We start from the raw sequence: 17,121 nt of genomic DNA on the forward strand, positions 1-17,121 counted from the left end.
AAACTGTGACCCCTCGTTCTAGACCTCCCCAACATCGGGAACAATCTTCCCGCATCTAGCCTGTCCAATCCCTTTAGGATCTTATACGTTTCAATCAGATCCCCCCTCAATCTTCTAAATTCCAACGAGTACAAGCCCAGTTCATCCAGTCTTTCTTCATATGAAAGACCTGCCATCCCAGGAATCAATCTGGTGAACCTTCTTTGTACTCCCTCTATGGCAAGGATGTCTTTCCTCAGATTAGGGGACCAAAACTGCACACAATACTCCAGGTGTGGTCTCACCAAGGCCTTGTACAACTGCAGTAGTACCTCCCTGCTCCTGTACTCGAATCCTCTCGCTATAAATGCCAGCATACCGTTCGCCTTTTTCACCGCCTGCTGTACCTGCATGCCCACTTTCAATGACTGGTGTATAATGACACCCAGGTCTCGTTGCACCTCCCCTTTTCCTAATCGGCCACCATTCAGATAATAATCTGTTTTCCTATTTTTGCCACCAAAGTGGATAACTTCACATTTATCCACATTAAATTGCATCTGCCATGAGTTTGCCCACTCACCCAACCTATCCAAGTCACCCTGCATCCTCTTAGCATCCTCCTCACTGCTAACACTGCCACCCAGCTTTGTGTCATCCGCAAACTTGGAGATGCTGCATTTAATTCCCTCATCCAAGTCATTAATATATATTGTAAACAACTGGGGTCCCAGCACTGAGCCTTGCGGTACCCCACTAGTCACCGCCTGCCATTCTGAAAAGGTCCCGTTTATTCCCACTCTTTGCTTCCTGTCTGCTAACCAATTCTCCACCCACACCAATACCTTACCCCCAATACCATGTGCTTTAAGTTTGCACACTAATCTCCTGTGTGGGACCTTGTCAAAAGCCTTTTGAAAATCCAAATATACCACATCCACTGGTTCTCCCCTATCCACTCTACTAGTTACATCCTCAAAAAATTCTATGAGATTCGTCAGACATGATTTTCCTTTCACAAATCCATGCTGACTTTGTCCGATCATTTCACCGCTTTCCAAATGTGCTGTTATCACATCCTTGATAACTGACTCCAGCAGTTTCCCCACCACCGACGTTAGGCTAACCGGCCTATAATTCCCCGGTTTCTCTCTCCCTCCTTTTTTAAAAAGTGGGGTTACATTAGCCACCCTCCAATCCTCAGGAACTAGTCCAGAATCTAACGAGTTTTGAAAAATTATCACTAATGCATCCACTATTTCTTGGGCCACTTCCTTAAGCACTCTGGGATGCAGACCATCTGGCCCTGGGGATTTATCTGCCTTCAATCCCTTCAAATTACCTAACACCACTTCCCTACTAACATGTATTTCGCTCAGTTCCTCCATCTCACTGGACCCTCTGTCCCTTACTATTTCTGGAAGATTATTTATGTCCTCCTTAGTGAAGACAGAACCAAAGTAATTATTCAATTGGTCTGCCATGTCCTTGCTCCCCATAATCAATTCACCTGTTTCTGTTTGCAGGGGACCTACATTTGTCTTTATCAGTCTTTTCCTTTTTACATATCTATAAAAGCTTTTACAGTCCGTTTTTATGTTCTCTGCCAGTTTTCTCTCATAATCTTTTTTCCCCTTCCTAATTAAGCCCTTTGTCCTCCTCTGCTGAACTCTGAATTTCTCCCAGTCCTCAGGTGAGCCACTTTCTCTGGCTAATTTGTATGCTACTTCTTTGGAATTGATACTATCCCTAATTTCTCTTGTCAGCCACGATGTGACAATAATAAGCCAAATAATCAATATCATAATCTCCAGTTACTAAAACCCAGTTAACAATATCGCTTAGGTTTAAATCAGGGCAGGTCTAGAAAAGCTTTCCAGGCTATTTGAAATATACAGAGGCAGCTTTATTAGAAATTTCATTTCCATCAAAATTCAAATTTCAAAGCAAATTTATTATCAAAGTATATATATGCCACCATGTACAACCCTGAGATTCATTTTCTTTTGGGTATTCATAGTAAATACAAAGAAACACAATAGAATTAATGAAAAGTTTATAAGGTTTATAAACAAAGATAGACAAACAACCAATGTGCTAAAGACAATACAGATTGTGCAAACACAAAAAGAAAAACAAAATAATAATATTAGATAAGTAATAAATAATACTGAGAACATGAATTGTAGAGTCTGTGAAAGTGAATCCACAAATTGTGGTATCAGTTCAGTGAACAGCAAAGAGTTTTATTCCAGTTCTATCTTGTACCCCAGGGGCATACGGGGTGTCCAGGGAGGGGCAGCACCTCCAGTGAAGGGGCTTGCTGTGTTCAATCTGCGGCAGCTCACTCACTTTTGGTCCTCACTGGAAATTAGCTCTCACCTCCAAGTATCTATTTGCATGCAACAGTGGGCACACCTTGCTACACGCCTCGGCAAACAGTATAAACCGGGTGAGGGTAGCCAACGAGCCTCATACCCTAGTGAGATAGGGACATGTCTGTCCTAGCATGCACAGTCAGCTCCAGCAGACTGGACAGGTGAGATCCAACAGCCAGGAAGGTGATTCTGCAATGTTTTGAGGTGAGTGAAGGACATGACAAGGCACAGAAGTAGTCCTGTCATCCACTGCAACCAAGGATGATCCCAGTTTGTGAAGACTATTCATACCACTGGACCCAGCCTTCCGAAGTCAAGAGAGTGAAACTGTCCCAGTGCAACATCTTTTCCTATTTTAAAAAAACTCTCCACTAGGTTTCCTGTCATCATCAGATACAACAGACTATCTTGTTCCCCAAGCCCACCCCCAGATTGATCTATCAGGGATTACTATCATGTTTACGCACTGTAGAGAATATTTTCATCTCCAGTGTTTCAATCTCCTCCCCTCCCCTTCCACCATTCTGCCTAGTGAAAGAACCAACGCGGAACGATGTTCAAAGAAGTTTGTGCATTTTTTTAAAACTTACCGATGTTTTTATAGTAGATGGGCACAAAAACATTGATGACTCGTTCAACTGCAAGGAGCAGAAGGCATAACAGAACGAAAAACTGCAGCAAGAGGCTTCCTTTGGGCCACATGTATGGTAACAGCAACTGCACCTTCTTAGGAAAATCTTTCCAGGTGGACTGATTGTTGTTCTGATTTAAGAGAGGCTGGAAAGGAAAACGTAGAGATGATTAAATGTAGGAAACAAAAGCTAAACAAAAGGTTTATCAGATTATTATATTAGATAAGCAGTAAATCAAGTCAGTGAACACCACACCACAGAAAAAGGTCTTTTGGCCCATCTAGTATGTGCTCAACTATTATTCTGCCTAGTCCCATCAACCTGCACCTGACAGTGTCCTTCCATACCCTCTCATCCACGTACTTACCCAAACTTCTCTTAAATGTTGAAATTGAACCCACATCCCAAGTTCTCTGACAGCTCATTTCATACTCACCCCAACCTCTGAACGAAGTTCCCCCTCGTATTAAATATTTCACCTTTCACCCTTAACCTATGGTCTCAAGTTCTAGTTGTTGTGTACGATGAGAGGGTTATCCAATTAGCAACTTGGGAAAGAGTTATTTATTTAAGGTTGAAACAATGAGACATTGTTATTTTATCCTCCAGCATTTTGTGTTGTTGTTCTAGATTTCCAGCATCTGCAGAATCCCTTGTATTTATATTTATGTTATCAGCATGCTTCAAAAATGAAATTATTTCTTTTACTTAGGAAGATCAGGAATGTATGGTGACATTTGTAAGCTGCCCCGAGCATACTCGTAGGTTAGAACCATAGAACATTACAGCACAGAAACAGGCCTTTTGGCCCTTCTTGGCTGTGCTGAACCATTTTTTTGCCTCGTCCCACTGACCTGCACCTGGACCATATCCCTCCATACATCTCTCATCCAAGTTTTTCTTGAATGTTAAAGGTGAGCCCGCATTTACCACTTCATCTGGCAGCTCATTCCACACTCCCATCACTCTGTGTGAAGAAGCCCCCTCTAATGTTCCCTTTAAACTTTTCCCCCTTCACCCTTAACCCATGTCCTCTGTTTTTTTTCCTCCCCCAGTGGAAAAAGCCTGCTTGCATTCACTCCATCTATACCCATCATAATTTTATATACCTCTATGAAATCTCCCCTCATTCTTCTACGCTTCGGGGGAACAAAGTCCTAACCTAGTCAACCTTTCTCTGTAACTCAGTTTCTCAAGTCCCAGCAACATCCTTGTAAACCTTCTCTGCACTCTTTCAACCTTATCAATATCTTTCCTGTAATTTGGTGACCAAAACTGCACACAGTAATCCAAATTCAGCTTCATCAATGCCTTATACAACCTCACCATAACATTCCAACTCTTATACTCAATACTTCGATTTATAAAGGCCAATGTACCAAAAGCCTTCTTTATGACCCTATCTACCTGTGACACCACTTCAAGGAATGTGCAAAAAATAAATGAATCTGAATCTGTCTCGTGGAGCTGTGAGACAATGAAATTTTGCATCCAAATACCAAGAACCAAGGGGAGAGGGTGGGGAACTGGATCAGACGGATCGCTCTTGTATAGACAGCACAGGTCAGGCGACATTCGGAGTATTGTAAACCACTTCAGGCCCCTTATCTAAGGAAGGATGTGCCGGCGTTGAGGGTCCAGAGGAGGTTCACAGGAATGATTTTGGAAATGAAAGGGATATTGTACAAGGAGTGTTTGATGGTTTGGGCCTGTACTCACTGGAGTTTAGAAAACCGAAAGGGAGGGGGGAAATCTCATTGAAACCTATCAAATATTGAAAGGCCTAGATAAAGTAGACGTGGAGAGGATGTTTCCAATAGTGGGAGAGTCTAAGACCAGAGGACACAGCCTCAGAATAGAAGGATGTCCCTTTAGAACAGACATGAAGAGGAATTTCTTTAGCCAGAGGGTGGTGAACCTATGGAACTCACCGGCATAGACAGCTTTGGAGTATATTTAAAGTAGAGGCTGACAGGTTCTTGATTAGTTAGGGTGTCACCGATTATAGGAAAAAGGCAAGAGGGTTGAGAGTGATGGAATAACAGAGCAGACTCGTTGGGCCAAATGGTCTAATTCTGCTCCTACATCTTTTGGTATTGATTTGATGGGTAAAAAACAGACTTTCTTTCTGTAACCTTTTCTTCTATCTGATTCAATTTCATTTATTTATCACACATACATTGAAAGATGACCTGTATTAACAACCAACACAATTGAAGGATGTGCTGGGGAATGTGCTCCAAAATTCTTGGGTTTAACTGCTGCCATCGAGGAGGTGGTACAGGAGCCTGAGGTACCACATCACTAGGTTAAGGAATAGTTTTTTAGCCTACAACCATCAGGCTTCTGAACCAGTGTGGATAACCTCAACTCTGGACTGGTTCCACGATGACTCACTTTCAAGGACTCTACAACGTATGTTCTCAGTATTATTTATTTACTTATTTATTATAATTATTTTTCTTTTGTGTTTGCACATTGGGTGTTTGTCAGTCTTTGTTAGCGTGTAGCTCTTCATTAATTCTATTGTATTTCTTTGTTCTACTGTGAATGCCTCCAAGAAAATGAAACTCAGAGTGACTATATGTGACATATATGTACTTTGATACTAAATTTACTTTCAACTCTGAACTTTCTTGCCTGCTGCAAGTTTTATTTTATCAGATTCAAGTTCATTTATTTATCATGTGTACATCGAAACATTGAAATGTGTTGTAACACACATAAAAATTGCTGGTGAACGCAGCAGGCCAGGCAGCATCTAAAGAAAGAGGTACAGTCGACGTTTCAGGCCGAGACCCTTCGTCAGGACTAACTGAAGGAAGAGCTAGTAAGAGATTTGAAAGTGGGAGGGGGAGGGGGAGATCCAAAATGATAGGAGAAGACAGGAGGGGGAGGGAGGGAGACAAGAGCTGGAGAGTTGATTGGCAAAAGGGATATGAGAAGATCATGGGACAAGAGGCCCAGGGAGAAAGAAAGGGGGAGGGGGGAAGCCCAGAGGATGGGCAAGGAGTATACTGAGAGGGACAGAGGGAGAAAAAGAGAGAGAAAAAAATTTAATAATAATAAATAAATAACGGAAGGGGTACGAAGGGGAGGTGGGGCATTAACGGAAGTTAGAGAAGTCAATGTTCATGCCATCAGGTTGGAGGCTACCCAGAGAGAATATAAGGTGTTGTTCCTCCAACCTGAGTGCGGCTTCATCTTGACAGTAGAGGAGGCCATGGATAGACATATCAGAATGGGAATGGGACGTGGAATTAAAATGTGTGGTCACTGGGAGATCCTGCTTTCTCTGGCAGACAGAGCGTAGGTGTTCAGCAAAACGGTCTCCCAGCCTGCGTCAGGTCTCGCCAATATATAGAAGGCCGCATCGGGAGCACCGGACACAGTACATCACCCAAGCCAACTCACAAGTGAAGTGTTGCCTCACCTGGAAGGACTGTCTGGGGCCCTGAATGGTGGTGAGGGAGGAAGTGTAAGGGCACGTGTAGCACTTGTTCCACTTACAAGGATAAGTGCCGGGAGGGAGATCGGTGGGAAGGGATGGGGGGCCGAATGGACAAGGGAGTCGCGTAGGGAGCAATCCCTGCGGAAAGCAGAGGTGGGGGGGGGGAGGGAAACATCGGCTTAGTGGTGAGATCCCATTGGAGGTGGCGGAAGTTACGGAGAATAATATGTTGGACCCGGACGCTGGTAGAGTGGTAGGTGAGGACAAGGGGAACTCTATTCCTAGTGGGGTGGCCGGAGGATGGGGTGAGAGCCGATGTGCGTGAAATGGGAGAGATGCGTTTGAGAGCAGAGTTGATGGTGGAGAAAGGGAAGCCCCTTTCTTTAAAAAAAGGACATCTCCTTCACCCTGGAGTGAAAAGCCTCATCCTGAGAGCAGATGCGGCGGAGACGGAGGAATTGCGAGAAGGGGATGGCATTTTTGCAAGAGACAGAGTGGGAAGAGGAATGGTCCAGGTAGCTGTGAGAGTCCGTAGGCTTATAGTAGACATCAGTAGGTAAGCTGTCTCCAGAGATAGAAGAGACAGAAAGATCAAGAAAGGGGAGGGAGGTGTCAGAAATGGATCAGGTAAACTTGAGGGCAGGGTGAAAGTTGGAGGCAAAGTTAATGAAGTCAACGAGCTCAGCATGTGTGCAGGAAGCAGTGCCAATGCAGTTGTCGATGTAGTGAAGGAAAAGTGGGGGACAGATACCAGTATAGGCTTGGAACATAGACTGTTCCACATAGCCAACAAAAAGGCAGGCATAGCTGGGACCCATATGAATGCCCATGGCTACACCTTTAGTTTGGAGACAACTAAAACTCATTTTCACAGTACCAGCCCTTCGGCCCAAGATGCTGTGCTGTCCTTTTAATCTACTCTAAGATCAATCTAACTTTTCCCTCCGACATAACCCTTCATTTTTCTATCATCCACGTGCCTATCTAAGTGTCTGTGTCCACCTCTCACAACCACCACTCTCTGTATACTGGCACACATACGCCCACCTTCCTCATCCTGACGTCAATTATCAGCCCTTTAATTTTGCGGACGTTAATTGAGTGGTTATGCTGCAGTACTACTTCATCAGGTGTTCCATATCAATAAGGTAAGCTGACTCATCGCTACATGTGATTTGTCCAACAACAATAGTGTCATTAAATCATAAGACCATTAAGACATAGGAGCAGAATTAGGCCATTCAGCTATCAAGTCCGCTCAACCATGCCATCATGGCTAATTTATTATCCCTCTCAACACCATTCGCTTGCCTTTTCCCCACAACCTTTGGTGCCCTGATTAATCAAGAAACTGTAATTTTCACTGTCTGTGGCAACGAATTCCATAAATTAACTACTATCGACTAAAGAAATTCTTCCTCATCTCTGTTCTAAATGAACAGCCCTCTGTTTGAAGCTGTGCCCTATGTCACCCAGTACAAGAAACATCCTCTCCACATCCACTCTATCTTGGCCTTTTAATGTTCGATAGGTTTCAATGAGATCACCCCTCATTCTTCTAAACCCAGCAAGAACAGGCCCAGAATTATTAACCACCCCTCATATGTTAATGCTGCCATTCCCAAAATCATTCATGAGAACCTCCTCTGGAACTTCTCCAATGCCTTTGGTAAGGGTCCCAAAAATGCTCACAATAATCTAAGTGTGGTCTGACCAATGTCTTATAAAGGCTTAGCACCACATCTTTCTTTTGATATTCTAGTCCTCTCAAAATGAATGCTAACATTGCATTTGCCTTCCTTACCACCATCTCAATTTGCAAACTAACCTTTAGGGAATCCTGCACAATGACTTCAAAGTCCCTTTGCACCTATGATTCTTGAATTTTCTCCACATTTAGAAAATAGTCTATGCCTTTATTCCTTCTATCAAAGTGGACGACCATATGCTTCTCTACACTATATCCTATTTGCCACTTCTGTGCTCATTCTCCAAATCAAAGTCCTCCTGCAAACTCCCTGCTTTCTCAACACTACCTGCCCTTCCACCCATCTTTGAATTGTCTGCAAACTCGACCACAAGGCCATCATTTCCGTTGTCCAAATCATTGACATATAGCGTGAAAAGAAGTGGTCCCAACACTGAGCCCTGCAGAGCACTAGTCACATGCAGACAACCAGAAAAGATCCCCTCTTTGCCTCCGGTTAGTCAGGCAATCTTCTATCCATGCTAGCATCTTTCCTGCCATACCATGAGCTCTCTTGTGCAAAACCCTATCAAAGGCCTTCTGAAAATCTGAGTAAACAACATCCATTGACTCTTGTCTATCCTGCCTATTATTTCTTCAAAGAATTCCAACAGATTTGTCAGACAAGATTTCCCCATAAGGAAACAATGCTGACTTTAGCCTATATTATCATGTGCCTCTAACTACCCTGAAATCTCATCATTAATAATGGACTCCAACATCTTCCCAATCTTGAAGTCAAGCTAATTGACTTACAATTTCCTTTCTTCCTTCCTTCTTAAAGAGTGGAGTTTTCATTTGCAATTTTCCATTCCTCTGGAACCATTCCAGAATCTATTGATTCTTGAAAGAACATTATCTCTTTCAGAACCCTAGGGTGTACACCATCTGGTCCAGGTGACTTACCTACCTTCAGACCTTTCAGCTTCCCAAGCACCTTCTCCTTGGTAATAGCAACTGCACTCACTACTGCCCTCTGACACTCTTGAATTTCTGACATACTGCCAGTATTTTCTACTGTGAAGACCAACACAAAATATTTAAGATCATCTGCCATTTCTTTGCCCGCATTATTACCTCATCAGTACATTTTCTAGCAGTCCGATATCCACTTCCACCCTTTTTTTTTACTTTTTATGTATCTGAAAAAAACTTTAGGTATCCCCTTTCATATCATTTGCGAGCTTACCTTCATTTTTCTATCTTTTCTCTTCTTTTGCCTTCAGTTGCCTTCTATTGGTTTTTAAAAGCTTCCCAATCCTCTAATGTTCCACTAATTTTTGCTATATTATACGGCCTCTTTTGTTTTTATGTCTCCTTTGATTTCTCTTGCACATTGGACATGGAGAAGTTTCTGCCCTCAGTTGTGATGTTGTGAACGGGAAATTGCTCTCAGAGAGAAGACATTGTTCACTTCAGCCGAAAATCCTATAGTGTCTGAGGCGCAACTGTGGGAAAGCAAAATGTCAGCTGACTACCAGTACTTCTGCATACTCAGTTGGGAAAAAAAGTGCTTTGTGGGGCTGGACAGTTCTGGACCAACCAAATTTACCAATCCTCCACCAGTAAAATGAACAGAAAGCCTAATGACAATGTGATGACCTGACCATTCCATTGATGTCATTAGAACAGCTGAAGAGAGGGAGGCCTAAAACAGAGGCATTTAGACTAATCATCATTTAACATGACCATGCATTTTTTTTGTAGCACCGACATGATAAGGGTAGAAGGGAAGATAAACACAAATCCTGGAAAACTACTTCTGGACCCTTGCCAAAGTCTTGACATCCTTCCTATCTGGGGTGACCAGAACTGTACGCAATACTTCAGATACGACATAACTAGTTTCATAAAGCTAGAATAAAACTAAATGCTGAGCATATTGAAGACAGGAATACTGGATGTTAAAGAAAATCAAAGGGGACACTGGAGAAAAAAAAATGACTCTCAGGTAAAAGATCACCTTCATCAGTGACACCCTTCCTATAATGATGCGACTATAATACTCCAGATACAACCGAAGAGTTTGATAAAGCTGCAACATAACTTCCTGACTTTTCAATTCAATGCCTTGATTAATAAAGGGAAGCATCCCTAAGCCACCTTAATCACTAGATCCACCTGTGTAGCCACTTTCAGGAAGCAATGAACTTGGTGAGGAGTACAAGCAGTACAGTTGCCATAATGCTATTACAGCACCAGCAACCCAGATTCAATTCCCGCTGCTAACTGGAGTTTGTATGTTCTCCCCTGACGGCATGGGTTTCCTCCCAGATTCCAAAGGCATATGAATTATTTATTGGTTAATTGGTCACATAGGTTTAATTGGGCAGTGAGGGCTCACTGGGCCGGAAGGACCTGATACCATGCTGTATCTCTAAAAAAATGAATAAAGGGTGAAGGACATGGAAAGAAATAGAAACGGCAATTCTTAAATTATGCAAGTGTAGATGCAACCACAAGAAGAAAATAAACAAAGCTGTTACTCAAGAGTGAAAACTGTGTCTCAACACCAATATTTTTTGTCCTTAATAAAGAATGGTTGAGAGGAATATATGCTACATAGCGATCAGAATAAAAAAAATATGATGATAGGATTCAATAAAGTAGAATGGAAGTAGTTGAAGTTAGACCTATGCCAGCATAGTTACCATTGGGCAAAATATCTTATTTTGGTGTTTAAGCTCTATGTAGGAAAGTAATGAAAGGGAAAAATATGAGGGTTAAGGAATTCAATTGTCTTGATATGCCAGCTCTTCACTATCTTAATTTTTAGAAGACAGCATTTTTTGTTAACAATCTTACTGCATTAGAAAAGCAGGTCTCATTTCAGCTATGAGAAACCTTTACTTTGCTGTAATTATTCGTAAACTCATTTATTTTAAAGTAGGCAGAGTTCTGCTCTTAGTCAGCTTTGCTCTCTTCGAAGTTCTCTTGCTGCAAGATTGGTTTTGCACGATATCAAAAGTGGCATGCTGGAAATACCCTGAAGAATGGATAGCATTCTGGCCAATGATCAATTTCAAAGGCATGTTCATTGTCAAATGCACAAGTACAGATGCAATGAAAAACTTATTTACAATACAGTTTAATTACAATTAGAACAAAAATAGTTAATTTTAGTGCAAAGTTATCAAAGTGTAGAGATTAGTGTTTTGCCATTTGGTTCAAAAACTGAATGTTGAAGGGAAGTTGCTGTTCATGATAGAATGAGGGAAGACCAGGAGTATGAAAATCAATAGAACATATTGGACTCAAAGACGGAACTCAATAGTTGTTGGAAATCTGAATCAAGGATAATTCTGAAAATGTAAAGAGACAATACACTATTAAGGGCAAGAATTTTAAAAGTCTTGATGAGCAGAGGGATTTAGACATTGCTAAACATTGATATAGATGCTTGCAATTTTGGACAATTTATTTCTTAGGCTATGTGCAAAACTCAAAAGCGTTTTCTTTGTTTTGTCTCCTTATATTTATGTTTTTGATATAGGTGGTGGAATTTCTCTGCTTGCTAGAATTTTGATACTGAATACTCACACTTGGTACCTGGAAGTCTACCTCTACAACTTTCCTCAGCCTGAATGCTCTGATCAGATTAGCTTTATTGTCACATTTACATCAAAGCATACAGTGAAATGTGGCATTTTGCACCAAGGACCAACACATTCCAAGAACTAGCCTGGGGAAGCTCACAAGTGTTTCCACACTTTCAGTGCTCACAACTTATGAAAGCTAACCCAAATACAGTATCTTTGGAATGTGGGAGGAAACTCACCCATGTGACCACAGTGAGAACGTGCAAATTCTTCATAGGAAGTAGCAGAAATTGAACTCTGATCACTGGCATTGCATTAGGGTTATGCTAACTGCTACACTACCCTACCCGTTTAACTTTTCGTCCACTTCCTTTACGAAATGACTTCAGGCAGCACAGCTTTCCCTGTGCTAAAAGACCAAATGTCAGGAGGAAGAGAAAATAAATTAAAAAGCTAACTGTATTATTTGGTGCAAAAGTAACAAGAAAGGCTGACCAACAACAGCCCTCCCTATTCCACAATCTGTCTCAGTGGTTACAAGACAAACCTTACAATTTGACCTTTCCAAACTGTTTCATTTAAACTTTCATTTTGAAAAGAGCTCAGCTCAGAGCAGAAACGGCAAACCTTTCTGAGAGTATGCCCAAATTGGCAATAATCTTCTAAACAATTTTCTTACGTCCCATGGTAATATTGAGCAGAGATTATCATTGATTAAAAAGATTAAAGATTAGCTTTATTTGTCACATGCATATCAAAACTTACAGTGAAATGCGGCGTTTGCGTCAAATCAAATCAAATCAGCGAGTATTAGCCTAGGGGCACCCTATATGTTTGCACAATTCTGCAGCAAACATAGCATGCCGACAACTTACTAATGCTAAACATAACCCTAAGTCTTTGGAATGTGGGAGGAAACTGGAGCACCCGGAGGAAATCCACACAGTCAAAGGGAGTGCAGACAAAGTCTTTACAGACTGCAGAGGGAATCCAACATCAATTGGTGATTACTGGCACTGTATCCTAAAGTGCCATCACATCTTCTTGCAACCATCTAAATAGTGCCAGCAAACACTGTCTAAATCACTGAGTGCTTTGAGTAATTTACCTTTTACTCAGATTTTCAGCATCTGCAGCTTGTTTCTTTTTTATTTACTAATGAGTTTGCTACCGTACTCAGAAGCAGTTCAAGTAGTTTCAGCAAATAAACTATCAATAAAGGGAAATTTTTAAAAATCTAATTAAACCATTTTAACATTTTAGTATCACTCAATGTTTCAGTAAGTATTGCCCTGAATGTTGTAATTTCAAGCCTTATTCCACAGACTCGACCATAATCCAGGATGACAGTCACATAGTGGCACTGAGAGTTTAAATGAAATGTTGAATTGAGGCTTGTTTTGCAAAGGATTCTCTGGAAAGGAACAGGGTGGTTCACTCCAATATCTTAATGTTTATCCCTCAATCAATACTATTAAAATAAATCAAATATTTAGGGACAAAATTGAAAAATAATGTTCGTTTCTGCCCCTATTCAAACCAGTAAACAATTTGTTTTACAAGCATTTGAAAGAACAAACTGTTCTCAGTTTCGGAAGTGGAACTGGAATGTCAATGTACATGTCACTTGTACCGAGATACAGTGGAAAACTTTCTTTGCAAACCAGTACACGTCAATTTATCAGATTATTCAAAAGGTAACATGTAATTAGGAGGACAAACGGACTGCAAGTCTATTTTTGTAAGGGGATGAAGTCTTATAACAAACAGCACATTGGTGTTGGTAGTAAGAAAGGAAAATTCAATGTTAAGATTCAATTCAAGAGGACCAGAATATCAAAGCAAAGCTGTAATGTTGAAGCTTTGTAAGTCATTGGTCAGACCGCACTAGGTTACATGGTTGGCACAACATTGTGGGCCAAAAGGCCTGTAATGTGCTGTAGATTTCTATGTTTCTATGAAATCAGAGGACCCAGAGAAGACCCACACATTCCACCATGTGGATGTACAGAACCCTTACAGATGACATTGGAATTGAAATTTGAACTTTAGTTTTGCTCAAGATTTCCAGTATCTGCAGAATCTCTCATTTTTATGGTTCTTTACCAACTAGTCCCCATGATAAACAGGGACTACTTCTCAAACCCAAGAGCCAACTCTCCCAAAGTCAGACATCAGTTTAAATTCACCATCACCTTCAATGCATCAAGACAACCTGTGGTTGGTGAGGTAAAAGGTGTTTGTAGATCAAGAGCTCAAATCTGACACAAAACTCAATCACTGGGTACCTTCTGTAACCTGGACTACTACCACAGGCACAAAACTAAAACTAAACTGTGTATAAACCTTAACAATGTCTTCACAAGGTCTTGTTTGTCATTTGTTTTGTCTACATCATCTGTTTGTCATTTATATTAATGATTTGGATGATAATATGGTAAGCTGGATCAGCATTTGCGGATGACACCAAGACTGGGAGCATAGTGATAGTGAGGAAGGCTATCAAAAGCTTGCAGCGAGATCTGGACCAGCTGGAAAAATGGCAGATGGAATTTAATGCAGACAAGTGAGGTGTTGCACTTCGGTAGGACCAACATGGGTAGGGGTGTAAAGAGATCTTTTGGCACAATAGCCTTCATAAATGAGAGCAGTGTGTACAGAAATTCTTATGTTATGTTGAAGTTGTATAGGACATTGGAGAGGCCAAATTTAGAGCAATATGTGCAGTTCCAGTCACCTACCAACAGGAAAGAACTCAATAGGATGGAAAGGAGTGCTGAAAAAAATTACAAGGATGCTGCTAGTAATTGAATTATAGGGAAAGGTTGAATAGGTTAGGATTTTATTCTCTGGAACGTAGCAGAATGAGGGGAGATATGATAGAGGTATACAAAATTATGAGGGGCATAGATAGGGTAAATACATGCAGGCTTTTTCCACTGAGGTTCAGTGAGACTAGAAGAGGTCATAGGTTAAGAGTGAAATATTGAAGGGGAACATAAGGGCGATCCTCTTCACTCAAAGGGTGGTGAGAGTGATCAACAAGCTGAAAGCAGAAGTGGTGGATGCAGGTTCAATTGCAAAATTAACGAGAAGTATGGGTAAGTACAGGTATGGAAGGGATAAGGAGGATTATGGTCAATGTGCAGGTCAATAGGATTTGGAAGAATAACAGTTTGGCATGGACTTGATGGGCTGAATGGCCTGTTTCTGGACTGTGGTACAGTATAAACCTAGAAGTATAGAACACCACAACCCGTTTATCGGGTGAAATTTAACCAATCATGTCCCATGTATGCAACATAACATGTTCAAGATGTAGTATTTTGTATAGAGTTGCTATGAGTTATTGCAGCCTAGAAAATATTTGCAATAAGCGATATCCCTAAAGTTGAGTTGTTAAGTCTAACAATGTAACTGACGGAATTATGAAACCTGAATGTTTGAGAGGATGCGAGATTAAAGTTGTTGTTTCTAGATAATATACAAACCAACACTGAAGCAAATGCAATGTTAGCATACATTTCAAGAGGAAAAGAATCTAAAAGCAAGGATGTAACGTTGAGGCTTTGTAAGACACTGGCCAGCCTGCACTTGGAGTATTGTGAGCAGTTTTCAGCTCCCTATCAAAGAAAGTATTTGCCGGCAGTGGAGAAGGTCCAGAGATTTACTAGAATGAACCCAGGAATGAAAAGGTTAATATATGAGGAGTTTTTGATGGATTTGGAACAGCATTCCTCTGAGTTCAGAGGAATGAGGGGGATCTCACTGAAATCTATCAAACATTGAAAGGCCCAGATAGAAAGGATGTGAAGAGGATGTTTCCTATAGTGGAAGAGCAGGACCAGAGGGCGCATCCTCAGAATACAAGGATGGTCTTTTAGAACAAAGATGAGGAGGAATTTTGTTAGTCAGAGAGGGGTGAATCTGTGGAATTCATTACCACAGACAGCTGTGGAGGCCAAGTCATTGAGTATATTTAAAGTGGAAGCTAATAGGTTCTTGATTACTAAGGTTACAGGGGAAGAAAGGGAATGGGGTTGAGAGGGAAAATAAATCAGCCATGATCGAATAATGGAGCAGACTCAATGTACTGAATGATCTAATTCTGCTCGTGTTTTATAGTCTTACCAAGGCCTATGAACCATCTGTATTGAACAAAGGTATTTTGTTCTTTCACTACAGTTCTATACTTATCTCCAGTATTTCGCTGTTATGTCTGCTATGTACAAAAATCGCCTACTTTTGTGTGATTGATAAATTAGGATTTGTACCTTTCTATCCAACCATTTAAAATGTTAACAAGTGAATAGTTCAGGCCTTAACACACAAACCCATTCACCTGACCACTAGTCCTGCAAAAGCCAGATGGGGATGGCAAAGATGGAGAGAGTTAAGAGGCAGATATGTAGGAACACAAAGGTTACCAGTGATAAGTAAGGAAGGTGATAATGGGACAATTAAAGAAGAGGTGAAGGGCAGACAGAATTAGATGAGGGAGGGGAAGATCCGGTCATAAGTGAAGTAAACCTATCACCACCACTGAGCACATCTACAAGGAATGCTGCTTCAAGAAAGCAGCATCCATCATTGGGGTCCTTCACCATGCATGCTTCTTATTACTGCCATTGGGAAGTATCTTAGGTCCCATACCAATAGGTTCAGGAACAGTTATTACCCTTCAACCATCAGGCTCCTGAACCAGTGTGGATAACTTCACTCATCTCAACTCAAAACTGATTCTACAACCTACAGACTTACCATCAAGGACTCTACAACTAGTTCTCAATATTGTTTATTACTTATTATTGATATTTGTTTCTATTGTATTTGCAGTTTGTCTTCTTTTGCACATTGATTCTATATCTTTGTGTATAGTTTTCATTGATTACATTGTATTTCTTTGTGAATGCCCACAAGAAAATGAATCTCAGAATCAGAATCAGGTTTAATATTACCGGCATATGTCGTGAAATGTGTTGTTTTGCAGCAGCAGTACTTGTCAATATACATTATTTTAAAAAACAATAAAGTACAACAATATATATATAAAAAGTAATGCAAAAAAGAGAGCAGAAAAAAAGGGAAAAAAATGTGAGGTAGTATTCATGGGTTCTTTGTCCATTCAAAAAATCTGATGGCGGAGGAGAAGAAGCTGTTCATGAAACATTGAGTATGTGTCTTCAGGTTCCTGTACCTCTTTTTTGATGGTAGCAATGAGCAGAGGGCATGTTCTGGGTGATGGGATTCCCTAATGATGGATGACACCGTTTTGAGGCATTGTGTTCTCAAGATGTTCTCGATGCTGGGGAGGCTAGTGCCCATGATGGAGGTGGCTGAGCTTACAACTTTCTGTGGCTTTTTCCAATCCTGTGCAGTGATGCAATCAGCGAGA

At 41.0% G+C, this 17,121-nt stretch overlaps 1 protein-coding gene across 1 annotated transcript in view; it reads right to left on the reverse strand.

Moving 5' to 3' along the window:
* Positions 1-17,121, reverse strand: part of LOC134348286 (ATP-binding cassette sub-family B member 6-like) — a 246,262-nt gene that overhangs the window by 195,753 nt on the left and 33,388 nt on the right. Inside the window, exon 4 of the mRNA XM_063051431.1 lies at positions 2,948-3,134. Within this exon, the coding sequence (XP_062907501.1) occupies positions 2,948-3,134 (187 nt within the window). The remainder of the gene's footprint in view (positions 1-2,947; positions 3,135-17,121) is intronic.

This window comes from Mobula hypostoma, chromosome 6 (assembly GCF_963921235.1).
Source record: "Mobula hypostoma chromosome 6, sMobHyp1.1, whole genome shotgun sequence".
NCBI classification, from domain to species: Eukaryota; Metazoa; Chordata; class Chondrichthyes; order Myliobatiformes; family Myliobatidae; genus Mobula; species Mobula hypostoma.